Source organism: Amphibalanus amphitrite, unplaced genomic scaffold (genome assembly GCF_019059575.1).
Source record: "Amphibalanus amphitrite isolate SeventyFive unplaced genomic scaffold, NRLGWU_Aamphi_draft 000403F_arrow, whole genome shotgun sequence".
Lineage (NCBI taxonomy): Eukaryota > Metazoa > Arthropoda > Thecostraca > Balanomorpha > Balanidae > Amphibalanus > Amphibalanus amphitrite.
Window position 1 is genome coordinate 465,591 of NW_024881897.1, and position 12,246 is coordinate 477,836.

General features: G+C 52.6%; 1 protein-coding gene and 2 non-coding genes across 4 annotated transcripts in view; 2 read left to right on the top strand and 1 right to left on the bottom strand.

The window, feature by feature from the left end:
* LOC122390636 (dmX-like protein 2) overlaps window positions 1-12,246 on the top strand; it is a 59,776-nt gene that overhangs the window by 12,900 nt on the left and 34,630 nt on the right. For both annotated transcript variants that reach the window (XM_043383781.1, XM_043383782.1), the window contains exons 14-22: window positions 146-298; window positions 640-883; window positions 1,145-1,221; window positions 1,465-1,610; window positions 1,919-2,043; window positions 2,414-2,560; window positions 2,898-3,062; window positions 3,461-3,630; window positions 3,969-4,108. In XM_043383781.1, the coding sequence (XP_043239716.1) occupies window positions 146-298; window positions 640-883; window positions 1,145-1,221; window positions 1,465-1,610; window positions 1,919-2,043; window positions 2,414-2,560; window positions 2,898-3,062; window positions 3,461-3,630; window positions 3,969-4,108 (1,367 nt within the window). The remainder of the gene's footprint in view (window positions 1-145; window positions 299-639; window positions 884-1,144; window positions 1,222-1,464; window positions 1,611-1,918; window positions 2,044-2,413; window positions 2,561-2,897; window positions 3,063-3,460; window positions 3,631-3,968; window positions 4,109-12,246) is intronic.
* Window positions 4,776-4,848, bottom strand: Trnar-acg. The gene has a single exon. It is a non-coding gene; the product is annotated as a tRNA-Arg (tRNA).
* On the top strand, window positions 5,516-5,588 carry Trnar-acg. The gene has a single exon. It is a non-coding gene; the product is annotated as a tRNA-Arg (tRNA).

Here is a 12,246-nt window from a genome sequence, read left to right on the forward strand (position 1 = left end):
CTCGCATGATTGTATATAATTTGCCGGTTGTTTGACCACCCCATACATCTATCTCACTGTTCTTACAACAGGCATGTCCCTATCCCCAGCCATTTCCAACACTCACCCCACTCATTTCTAACCCTCGCTTTGTTCTCTCCGCCAGGGTTCGGGTATGAGCGACTCGTCGGACAACTCGTCGATCCCTGCGCAGCTGAAGCAGACGGGTCTGTCGGACGCGTTCCGTCTGGTCTCTCAACAGTCGGCCTCCCGGCCCGGCTGCGTCATCCACCTCAACACCATACCCGACGTCACACATGTGAGAGATTTCTCCGCCGTGGTGATATAAGCGCTGATGATGGAAGTGATGGAGACGATTCGTGTAGTGGTCGTCCTGCACTCGTGGAGTTGAATATTTTTTATAGGGTTACGGTAAATCGTACGCCCTTATGTCACGTTTGAATGTAATCTGTCGATTCTTGAGGGTAATAATTGAGTGCGACGAATCACTGTTTACCTGTCATTTTACATCGTAAAAGTCGGCAATCTTTACTCGATGAGCCTCTCAACAGTGACTCCACATCTTCTTTTCGCCCGTCCTCTATGGCCTGTCTCAAGTCTTTGTGACATCTGACGTGACCCCCGTCCTCCACCCGCCAGGACTGGGAGCACACTCAGTTCCTGCACGTGTACCAGGAGCAGCTGATCGTGGGCCGGGCCAGCGGCGCGCCGACCAGCCGCTCCTCGGGATGGTACCCGGCAGACCCGAGCTTCTCCGCTATCGTCGACCTCCACCAGACGGAGAGCTTCTCCGAGCCGTTCTACATTGTGGTTATCGAGCGCGACACGCTGGGGACCATGATACACATGTGGCGAGTGGTGCTGTCCTCCCAGCCGCTGCAGGGTTAGTACCGTGGAGCAGGACAATTCTTCCTGCAGTCGGGAATGATAATCGTGCGATGCGAAAGGTTTTTAATGTGTTTAGCCGCCAAGCTGAATTATGGGATGCCGTAGTATATTCTGGGATCCTGGGATGTTTCCGCTTTGCACTTAAGAGTGGCCTTCACCGAGAATCTCTAGTCTTACGTTTAGTCTTTTACCACATGCCTAGCATAGGCTCCCGTTATCGATTCGTCTGACGCTTCCTCTCACGGTCTCTGCCCAGGGGAGAACGGCCAGACCGACTCACCCGGTGATCACCCCAGCCCCGTGCTCAAGCCCGTCTCCATTTCAACAGTCAAGGTAGGCAACCAGTAACCGCTCGTGCCCAATTCTCAAATTAGAGTGATTTGTGACCACCTTGTGATTGTGGGCTTGGCGAGTTCCAACTTCAATCAATAATCACGCATAAGACGGGTTACACAGCACATTGGCTGGACGCGTTTCGTCTAATGCATGTGACTGTAGATAGTCTCCCTTATGGTGATTATTCGGATTTTTAGACGGTCTATCAAACATTCCTAACCCCGCTTCCTTCCCTTTCAGGTGTGCACCCAGCGCCTGCCCCTGCCGGAGGGTGTGGAGGTGACATGCGCCACGCCGGCGGCCGGCCACCTCAGCTCGGCCTCCATCTACCCGGCCTGCTTCGCCACCTACCACGTGGTGACCGCGTGCTCTGACAACACCGTCAGGTGGGTAACTCGCTGCAGAGAGAGAACTCGGGGAATAGTGTAGTGTAAGCCGCCAAGGCGTGGGACGAGTGTGAAATGAATGCGGGACTTCCAGGTCCCCAGGTCGATCGCTGGGGAACCGAAGCGAGAAATGCACGATAAAGGTGCTGTTGTGATGGAACGTTGATCTGCCATGAAGTTACCACAGACCCGTGTTAAGCATGAACCAAGCTGCTGAGTCATACGCCCTTCGGTGCTGGGTGTCAACACATAATATGAATGCGGTACAAGCTCTAGCGCTGCACGCTCTCGTGTGTTCACGTCGACAGGTTCTGGAAGTGCCGCGTCTCGGAGAGCGGTGGCTCGGCCGACGGCGCCGCGTCCAAGACGTACCAGTGGTGTGAGTGGGAGATGACCAACTCGACCAGTCGCAGCTCGGCGCTCAAACTGCCCGGTGAGAGAACAGAGGACGGGTGGTCCGACAAACAGCGGGGATGTGACGTGCCCTGTCGCTCTCTGGCGCCCGAGGCGACATTAATGACTACGCCCACCATTCAATCTGAATAATGCTGGGACATGGAAGTTGGCTGCGTCTTATTCATTGAACACAAAAGGCGAAAGGAAAATGTGGTGATGATAAATTGTGTTGTAGGTTGCTATTAAGACCTCGTACTTCACCATGCGTCTTTCCCTCTCAGTTCGTCTTTTTTTCTTTCGTGGCCATTTTTCTTCTGGCTGCTTCGCTCGTTCATTTTCTTTTTTCTTCCTTTTTTTCCCTTCTCTATCTTGCCTGAGTCTGACTCTCCCGTCCCGTCGTACTACAGGAGTGCCCCTGACGGTCAGTGTGGCGTATAGCGCCCGGGTCTCGTGCGCCTACAAGATCGGACGCTCCTTTACCAGGAAGGAGCAGGAGCGAGGCGCGCGCTTCATCAACCTTGGTGTGGTCATCTACGAGTGCGAGTCCAGCGGAGGTGAGTCTGGGCAGTGGCGCAAATGCGCTGTGGGCGTCCAGTAGTGTGAAACCGATAATAAGGAGTTTTAGACGTCAGTGTGGACTTCTACAGAATATTGATCCATTTATCCGGTTTATGAACGTCGCTCATTTTAAGTGCCGGTTGTGATAACGTACCGTCCCAGCTGAATCTTCATTGATGTGGGTAGACGTGGACCGTGGAGTCGGCTAGGCTAGTTGTCATAATTTTCCCTAAAAAAAAATGTCAATGGACTTGAAAATGCACTGCCTTTGTCTTGTCGCACTCCAGCTCACCACCTTCACCTCCCTCACATCTTGTCTGTCTTGCTCGCCAGGCTCTGAGTGGGTGAAGGAGGACACGATCATGCTGCACAACGTGCCGCTGCCGAGGCTGTACACTCCCGGGGACGCGGATACCTCTCTACTGGAGGCCGGAGGGCACCGTTACGTGCTGTCGGGAGTAGGGACGCAGCCCGGCGGAGAGGGAGACGAGGACAAAGGTGAGGAGGAGGCGAGGGCAGATGGGAGGGGGCAGATGGGGGTGGAGAGATGATAGACAGAGACGAGGTAGAGGAAACAAAGTTAGGGGACAGAGGGACACGAGTGATGCGAAGGGGAACAAAATAAGATTGAGTAAGGCCGAGAGGGTGAGAGGCGACAACGCGAAGGAACGCGAAGTTGTGGTTGCTCTTAGGTCGGTCCAATACCGCAAATAAGCCGCCAAAGAGTCCAGTGAATGAAACAACGGTATTTAACTTCAGCGGAACACGCGCTTACCATCTAGGTGCATGTTTCAATTCAGGTGTGTTCTTGTTCACGCCCTGTGTCGCCTTCTTTCCAACACCTTTGACACCTATCCCAACCTCTGACCTATGTCCTCTGACTTTTGCCTCTGCAGCGCTGGGCATGCGCACGGCGCCCAGCTTCATCAACGACAACACGGTCAAGTCAGCGATCGCCGAGGAGGGCAACATCCTGATGAGCGTGGCGCACAAGCACCTGGTGCGCATCGACTGGGTCTCCTCGGAGGACGGCTCTCACATGCTCACACTCGGCGTCGGCAGCAAGGTGAGAAAGGTGGTGGTGAGGTGGACTGGTGAAGCTTGTTCAACTGTTCAGTGTTCAGGCATGGGGAGATTATTGCTGTTTGGATGTGCGGAAGTGTTTGGTGTGGTGCTCATCGTCTTCTAGATAACACTGGTGTAGTATATATAAATTTAGAGAAGGGCTGAAGACTGAGAAATTGTCATGAAGTCAAGTCTTGGTGTTCTCTCCGTTACCTGAGATCCCGATGTCCCTTGCTATCTGCCGCATTTCTGACACCTCTCTCAGTAACTGTGACAGGAATGGTGCTGATGTTTCTCCCTTGTGTTTTCTGCAGCTTCTGATGTTCTCTCTGTTCTCAGATTCTGATGTTCTCTCGCGTGTCGAGTGACATCACGGTGGCCAATATGAAGGCGATGAAGGAGAACCAGCAGACGGCGAGGCCCATCCTGCAGAAGGCCTCCTCGATTGCGCTCAGCTCCTTCACCCCCGACCAAATCAGGTAACACACAGAGACTGTCATCAAGAACATGCAATGCGGGTTCCGTGCACTCAGGCCTCCAAGGGAAAGAACTCCCGGCAAAGTACAATCAAGCCACCACCAGAATATTGAGTAACAAACAATGACCAGCTTAGTCAGCGTGCCTGGACTGGGGCGAGCTCAGCTTGCACAATACACACCGAGACTCGGTCCCGTCTTGGATTTTCTTTCTTCCTTGCAGCCTGTGTTGTTTTTAGAGTTTTTGGGTTTTCGGGTTTCTTCCAAATAAAAGAATACACTATGCTGAGTGACCCACACAACCATGTAACAAGCGAGTCTGTACGTTTTTAGCATACGAGCCAATTAGCATCGCATTCCAAAAGCTAATTTTGAGTCAACTTTCGATTTTCCTCGCAGTCTGCTGTGAGGGCTGCGCGTTTTGGTGTTTTGTTGAAGTCGAATTTTGGTTCGTTGTGCTATTATTGCGATAATATGCAATTTTCTGAGGGTGTACTGGCTTCTTTGCACTTATTTAGTGACTATAAGAGAATGGTTTAATTACTCCATGAATGAGTATTATACCCGTGAATCCAAAACCCGCAGCCCCGCAACCCGCATGCGAGGTCCAGCGTGGGGCGGCTTTGACGCGGTCAGCACTTTCTCCGCATGAGAATCAGAAAACGCCGACCGATCCTGCCAGGATTCGAACCTGGAATCTTCTGATCCGTAGTCAGACGCGTTATCCATTGCGCCACAGGACCACATTTTGGGGTATTCGAGCCCCCTTTGGGCTCAAAATGTGCCCTTGCCAACAAAAGGGTACAGGAAGACCAGTCAAGTGTAACGTGTTCCTAGCCAATTTTAGCTCTCCTCCAAATTCGGCGCTCGACTTTCCGTCTATAAACACCTCGATTGCACTCCCCCAACCAACGCATGCTACCTTTCTCAAATGCCCAAATGACATTGTGTCATCATAAATAGATGAGGATTGAGGGGGCTTGTCATCGCAACCCTCCATGCGCTTCGATCGTATTTGCAGAATATCATCTCATTCTCTTGCCCAGCACAATGGTTGCAGCAAAGAAAGTTAGGGGCACATTTTTAACAAGAATCATTTGGACCACGAGAACTCTTTGGACCTTTGCATAGACTATTCAGTGCACTTAGACCGTATCCGCCACTAAACGCCGTAGCTGCAGTCGCCTGTCCGCGAAGGGCGGACATCTGCATAGCAGACGACTCCGCCGACCACCTTCGACCATCTCATGCTAGGATTTCGATGTCAGTCGGATGATCTGGAATACGACAGGGAACTGGTGCATATGCGGATCGCCGAGAAGTGGTCTTTTATGGTTTTCTGTAAGGAAGACGATGGGAATGCATTGGGACCAATTTTTGGTCGTTTGAAGCGCGCGCGCGGTTTCAAGGGGTCCTGTGGCGCAATGGATAACGCGTCTGACTACGGATCAGAAGATTCCAGGTTCGAATCCTGGCAGGATCGGTTGGTTTTGGTTATCTTTCTCAGTTGCCCAGGATCGCAACTGCTTGAAACGTTCTTTATTTGTTTGTTTGTTTTGTTGGGTTAGGCCCTTTCGGTCTGGCAAGACCATTTCAGAGCCGGGAGGATAATAGGATAAAGGGGGAGACATTGGTCTGGGAAGGCATCCTAGTGAGTCGCCGGGGCTGAGCCCGTCCAGAGGACAGGCCACCCAGCCCCAAGGCACTCACTGCACCCGGCTACGGGGTGCGCTCCCTCGGGAGCAGCGGTGCCGCTCCAAGGGAGCAGCCCGCATGAGATAAAGTTGCCTGTCCAGCCCGGAGGGGGGTTGCGGCGTGGAGGAGAAGGACTTCTGTATCCTGAGGATAGAAGCATGGAACCGTGAAAAACGTTCTTTAGTCTTCTTGACCTCAAGACTAACCAATGTGAGGAGTTTGCAGATCTTTGATTCTTGGAGTATAACGGCTCCTGTCATGTAAACCTTGGAGACATCACACATATAGCAACGCTCGACGGTTGACAATCACATCACGGCCACCTATCACCAGACAGAGTCTCTCGAGTTAGTCCCGAAGACCCAAGTTTCCAAGATGGACCGATTACCTCTAATCTTGGACTCGCGGCTGAAGTCAGACTCTCTAGGACGCACGCTTAGGCTGAGGACCCCATACCGGCCTCTGAGGGATTCACACCGACTTCAAAAAGACGGGTCCACAACGGACTCCGAAGGGAGTGGGACGGGCTCACGCTCCACACGTCAAAGTCCAGCTTTTCCTTGTTGGAATATCTACGTCATTGGAGGTCTGACGCGCATTGCAGCGTTCCAAAGAAAGCTGAGAAATTCTGGGGTGGCAATACAACGTTCCGTTGACCGTTGGCCCTCGGGTGCGGTGCATATATGTAAAGATGAACTAAATAAATAAATGGGACGGAACGGGTGCTGCCACGTGCGTTTGTATTCCTGACTAAAACTAACTCAGTATAACACAGGACCAGAGCATGCATAACAAAGCTGACATACCTTTTCAACGAATTGCCTTCCTTCATTCTTCAGAAGTGTCTGTCCGAGCAACATGGACGGCTGTCTGTACTGATCCTTGTCCGAACCATGACTTTGCAGGCATTTTTATCATGGCTAGCTCAAAAAGCCAGCAACTGACATTTTCAACAACTTGCGTCGAAGGTTTTGTTGCACCGCTTCAATCAGGCTAGCATGACTTTCGTCCTCACATACCCATGTGATGTCGGGGGCGTTCCTCTCCTCACACTGATTACTTGTTAACAGTAACACACCAGCCACGAGTTACTGTAGGCGAGCCACGTATCTTCCCTGCGTATCACTGATGCCCTTCCACCCACATCTACCACACGTCAACAACACCACTGTGTCAACCACTCGTGACCGCGCAGTGCGAGCGACTAACAAGCCACCCATCCGCCTCCCTTTGTTCTCCGCGCATCTCTGTCGGAGGCCATTCGACACCCTGCGTCATCTGAGACCGCCGCGCTCGGCCGGCGCTGGCCTCTGACCCACTCCCCCTGCTCCCCTCGTAAACCCGGGGCCGCCGGCTCTGTTGCGTGGGCGGTGGAGTTGGGCTGGCATTTCCATTGGTATGGTATGGGAATGAAATCGGGAAAACTTGTTGATGTCGATAACGAAAATGGAGCTATCAATTAGCATGCGAATTCAAGATAAAGCGATTAAATTATGATCAAGGTAGCAGCAATCCCGTCAACTTCCTTCATCTTTCATCGTTCTTTTTAGCGTTGATAACAGGATAGACGGCAGTCTCCGCAAATTTTATCATTTGACTGAAATATCTTCACTTTCCATAACCGTCCCGGATTTTTGTAAGCATTGCTGCGGAACGCGCTCCGAACGTCGAATTCGCAAAATGACCACCAAGGCACCAACCCGTACCTACTACCGGTCGTTCCCCAGAGTTCCAGACCCACAGAAAACCAATGAAGAATGGAAAGAGAGCTTCCTGGGAATAAAAGTACGAAATTCCCGGTTTCGTCTTATGGGACTTCATGTGTAACGCTACGACAATATGTGACCTCAAGTGACCTGTTTACACGCCCTGTGCCCTCATTTAAAGGGACCCTCCCACCTTCAAAAAAGTTAATGAATTGGCATGAAAGTGATGTCGCTCGGTTCAGAAAGAGCAAAAACGAATATCTACCAAATTTCATCGAAAAATATTCACCGGTTTTCAAGATATTAGACTTTTACTTTTGTTTACTTTTTGGGATCTCCGCTGTTCCTAGCGACTTTATTTGAAAGTGCGGCATTTGTTGCGCGCAAAGCAGCATATACCACCGCGTGCTACCAAACGTTTTAGTAAAATATTTAAAATCGTTAGATCTCCGCTGACGTCACAAATTCTAAGGGGGCATACCAATGCATTAGCCCCTTAGAATCCGAAAACTGCAAGTTTGAAATTCGATATCTCCGAATTAAAGCATTTTTCGATGTTGTGAGTGCCCAAACCGGTATTTTCAGGCCATGGCAAGGCTATATAAACCAGGTAGAACGCTCCGGGAAAAAAAGTTGGAAACAATAAATTAGTTGCGGCATTCCCTGATGACGCGAATGTGGGTCAGCGGCCGGCGGCCGGCCGCCGTTAACACTGTATGAGGAGGGATGCGCGGAACTTTTGCTTGTTGGTGATTGCGCTAGGCAGTTAAATGGTAATGTTAGGATATGTTTCGAAAGTAAATTGAACGACGCTTCGAACGCCGTCAATGAATTTGCGATACGACGACTATTTGTTTAGTTAGAGCCGGCGAACTTTTACCTTCCGACCGCGCGGGGAGGCGATATGGTGCCACACTGGCGGTTTTTACGATAGTTCAAAATTCTTTTGAGATAAAGAGATGAAATTTGACATGTCCTATCTTTTGATCAAGCTGGATCTTATGGTACAAGTCGCATATTTAAGGTAGGTCAGGTTGTTGACCTATGTTGTCGCTCGTGAGCCTCTGCACAGTCCAAAAACAACGCAATTTCTGAACACTCAGTGCCAAGAAATCCTTCACAGAAAGATGACACTTGGCAGAAAGAAGAGTTGTCGGTTTCTTACCGTTCGTATGTGTCGTGTTTTCACAAGAGTTTAGTAAGGTCAGGTCCGTCACGTGACCTCCCCTCATAACTCAATAGGTTTACTATAATAGAAGCGTTTATCAATCGCCGGAAATCTTAGCCAATCCCACTGGACACTGGATCCATATTCCATACCCACATGGGACCCTCCTGACTGGCCACTCCCTCGGAAATCCACAATAACATTGGGCTGCGGCCACGGTTATGTATTAATGCTTTTCACTAACAGAAACACAACTTCAACCAGCACAGTGCACGCCGCCACAACAGTCCGACCCACGTCCCTGATATCGACTAGCTCCCGGCCGGATGCACATACGCGGAGCCAATCAGTCCGAATGTGACCTGCAGCTTACAATTGCTGTGTCGCATGGCGCATGGCACAGGACGATTCCTAGCAGCTGTCGGCTGGAGTGGAGAAACAGCACGTTGCGACACACCGCGCCGGCGACAGAGCTCAGCAGGGCTGGTTGGAGGCTGGAGCCGGAGGTAAGGGCGGACACAGGCACAGACATTGCAGGACAAATAACAGGATGTCAGTTAGGGATATAATTCAAGACGAATGATTCAAGACGGACTGAAATAACACACATTTTGCTCACTTGGATACCAACTTCAAACTTGACGTTTATGTATAGCACCATGGAAACAATGGGCACACAGGAAAGAAACAAAAGATGAGGGTTTTTTAACTCAAGGAAGTAAAACAGCCCGAAGTGCAGACAAGCACATACTTTTGGTAATAGCTATCAGCTGTCCTACTCCTCTTCTCCCTTCATCAACTACTGGACACATTTGAAGCATCATATATAGCACCAATGTCCATAACCAAAGCTTGCAAGTAGTTTTAAGTTTTAACTTCTATGAAGCCAAGGGAAATGTGCCTACATTATGCATGTAAACTCAAAATTACACATGCATGACAAAGGAAGCTTATGTAAAGAGAATAGTTGACAAAAGCATCTCATGGTTAAAATTATTCAAAACTGCACACAGGGCAAACATAAAAAGCAGCAAGTGTACTGTTCTGTTATGCTAAGAAATAGTCCAAAACAAAATACAATCTTTTTGTAATAGAATTGTGTTATGAATTAGTAGAACGTAGCGTGCCTTGTGTGTGTATTGTGCGTGTGTGCTTATGACCGTGTTTGTGTGGGCGCGCCGAGGCCGTGGGACCGGCGGGCCGCATTTCCTGCGCCTGCGGCGCTAGTTTTATGGCGCACAGCTGTGTGTGCACTGTGGACCGCCGGCCGGGCTCGGGCGCGCGGGCGCAGTTGGCGCCGCGACACGATGACGTAAGGAATACAGCGTGTGAGAGGTGGCTCGGTTTTCTACAAACTATTTCGGCTTTGTGTGAGAGACAGAGAGTAAGAGCCATGAAGGACGAGAAAAGTGCGCCTGAGAGTGGAGTGAAGCCGGCGAGTACGGTGGACGCTGCAGCCGATCTCCGACTCATACCTGAGTTCGACGGAGCGACTCAGCCTGTCACAGAGTGGCTGGAGAAGGTGGAGCTGGTGTGCCGTCTACGTGGCATCGACGCGCTGCACGTCGTCGTTCCCCTCCGTTTAACTGGCGGGGCGTTCGCTGTCTATCAGCAGCTGGACGAGCAGGACAAGGCTGGCTACGAGACCATCAAAAATGGCCTGATTTCGGCTTTCGCAGAGGATAAGTTTGACGCCTATGACCGGTTTGAGAAGATGAAGCTCCGTCGAGGTGAGCCGGTGGATGTCTTCGTTGCAGAGCTGCGTCGCCTGTCCGGCCTGTTTGGCGGTATGTCAGACGGCGGCCTAGCCTGCGCGTTCGTGGCAAAACTGCCGGAGACCACCCGCCGTGTGCTTCGTGCAGGAAGCCGCGTCGAAAGCATGACTCTGAGCGAGCTAATCAGCCGGGCCCGAGCTGTGCTCGCTGATGAAGAAGAGACTGTCATGGCAGGAGCGACGGGAGCAGCAGCGCGGACGTCGGCGGCGCCACCCCGCGTGACCTGTCACTCATGCGGACAGCCCAACCACCTGTCGCGGGATTGTCTCGCTGCTCGCGGTCAGCGGGAGCGCGGCGGGGCCCGCGGCGGTCGGCGCAGTGTGCGCTGCTTCCGCTGCAACCGGCCCGGTCATATCGCCTCGTCCTGTCCGGAAAACGACGGCGGAGAGGAGGGCTCGGCGCCAGCCTCCTCTCCCTGTCTCCAGTGAGCGGGGCGCTGCCCGTTGTGCGAGTATCGGTGGACGGCGCCACCTGTGACGCCCTGCTGGACACGGGATGCAGCTTGTGTGTAGCGCACGTGTCGGTGTGTCGAAATTGGAATCGAGACGCAGTGAGCGTGATGACGGTGAGCGGTGACCGATACTGGTGCGAGGGAACGGGTGTCGTGGAGGTGCGATCGCAATCTGGCGAATCGGTAACAGTGCGCGTGCTTGTGGTGTCACGGAAGCCGCTGGGCTTTGAGTTTATCCTGGGGATGAACGGCGTGAGTGCACTGGGTGGCGTGACGGTGAGTGCGGAGAACCATGTGAGGTTCGGAGCTGAAACGACCGGGGTGGCGGCGGTGGCCGAGAGACGGGTGCCCGAGACGGCGCCGGCGGCAGCAGGGACGGCGGCGGTGGCCGAGAGACGGGCGCCCGATACGGCGCCGGCGGCAGCTGGGACGGCGGCGGTGGCTGAGAGACGGGTGCCTGAGGCGGCGCCCGTGGCAGCTGAGACGGCGGCACTGGCCGAGTCGACTGCACCCACCGAGGCGGCGGAAGCTGGGTCAGCGGCAATTGGGGCCCTGACAGTGACCGAGACGCGGGCAATGGCGGCGCCGGAGGCGGCGGCGGGTATATGGCGCGAGGAGGAGAAGGACTTTATTGTGAGCTACGATGAGAGCCAGAAAAAGTGGTCTGTGCAATTGAAATGGTGTGGGGATGAGCCAGGACAGTTGTTCAACAAAGCGGAGGAGTACTCAATACCATCAGAGGCCAGGCAGGAGTATGAGCGACAGCTCACAAAGTGGGTGACAAACGGATGGCTTGTTCCCTATGACGAGCGTGTCCACGGACAGGCAAAGGGCACAATACCGCTGATGGCGGTGATTCAGCCGAACAAAGACAAAGTGCGCCCGGTCATGGACTTCAGAGAGCTGAATGAGTATTTGGACTCGCATACGGCTGCCACAGACGTGTGTAGCGAGAAAATTCGCGAGTGGCGCCGGTTCGGACGGAACGTGTCGCTTCTGGATCTCAAAGACGCCTACCTGCAGGTGCATGTGAGCGAGTCTCTGTGGCCCTACCAGACTGTTGTGTTTCAGGGCAAAAGGTGGTGTCTGACGAGACTAGGGTTTGGAATCGGCTGTGCGCCGCTGGTGATGAAAAAAGTGCTCAGCATGGCTCTCGGGCTGGACCAGAGAATAGACAGCGCGACATCCTCCTACGTCGATGACATATTTGTGAATGAGGAGGTCGCCACCGCAGCTGAAGTGAAGGCCCATCTCGAGAACCATGGCTTGGACTGCAAAGCGCCAGAAAGTGTGATCGATGGTGCCCGTGTGCTTGGCCTAAGGGTCTGGGGGGAGCGAGACGGGCT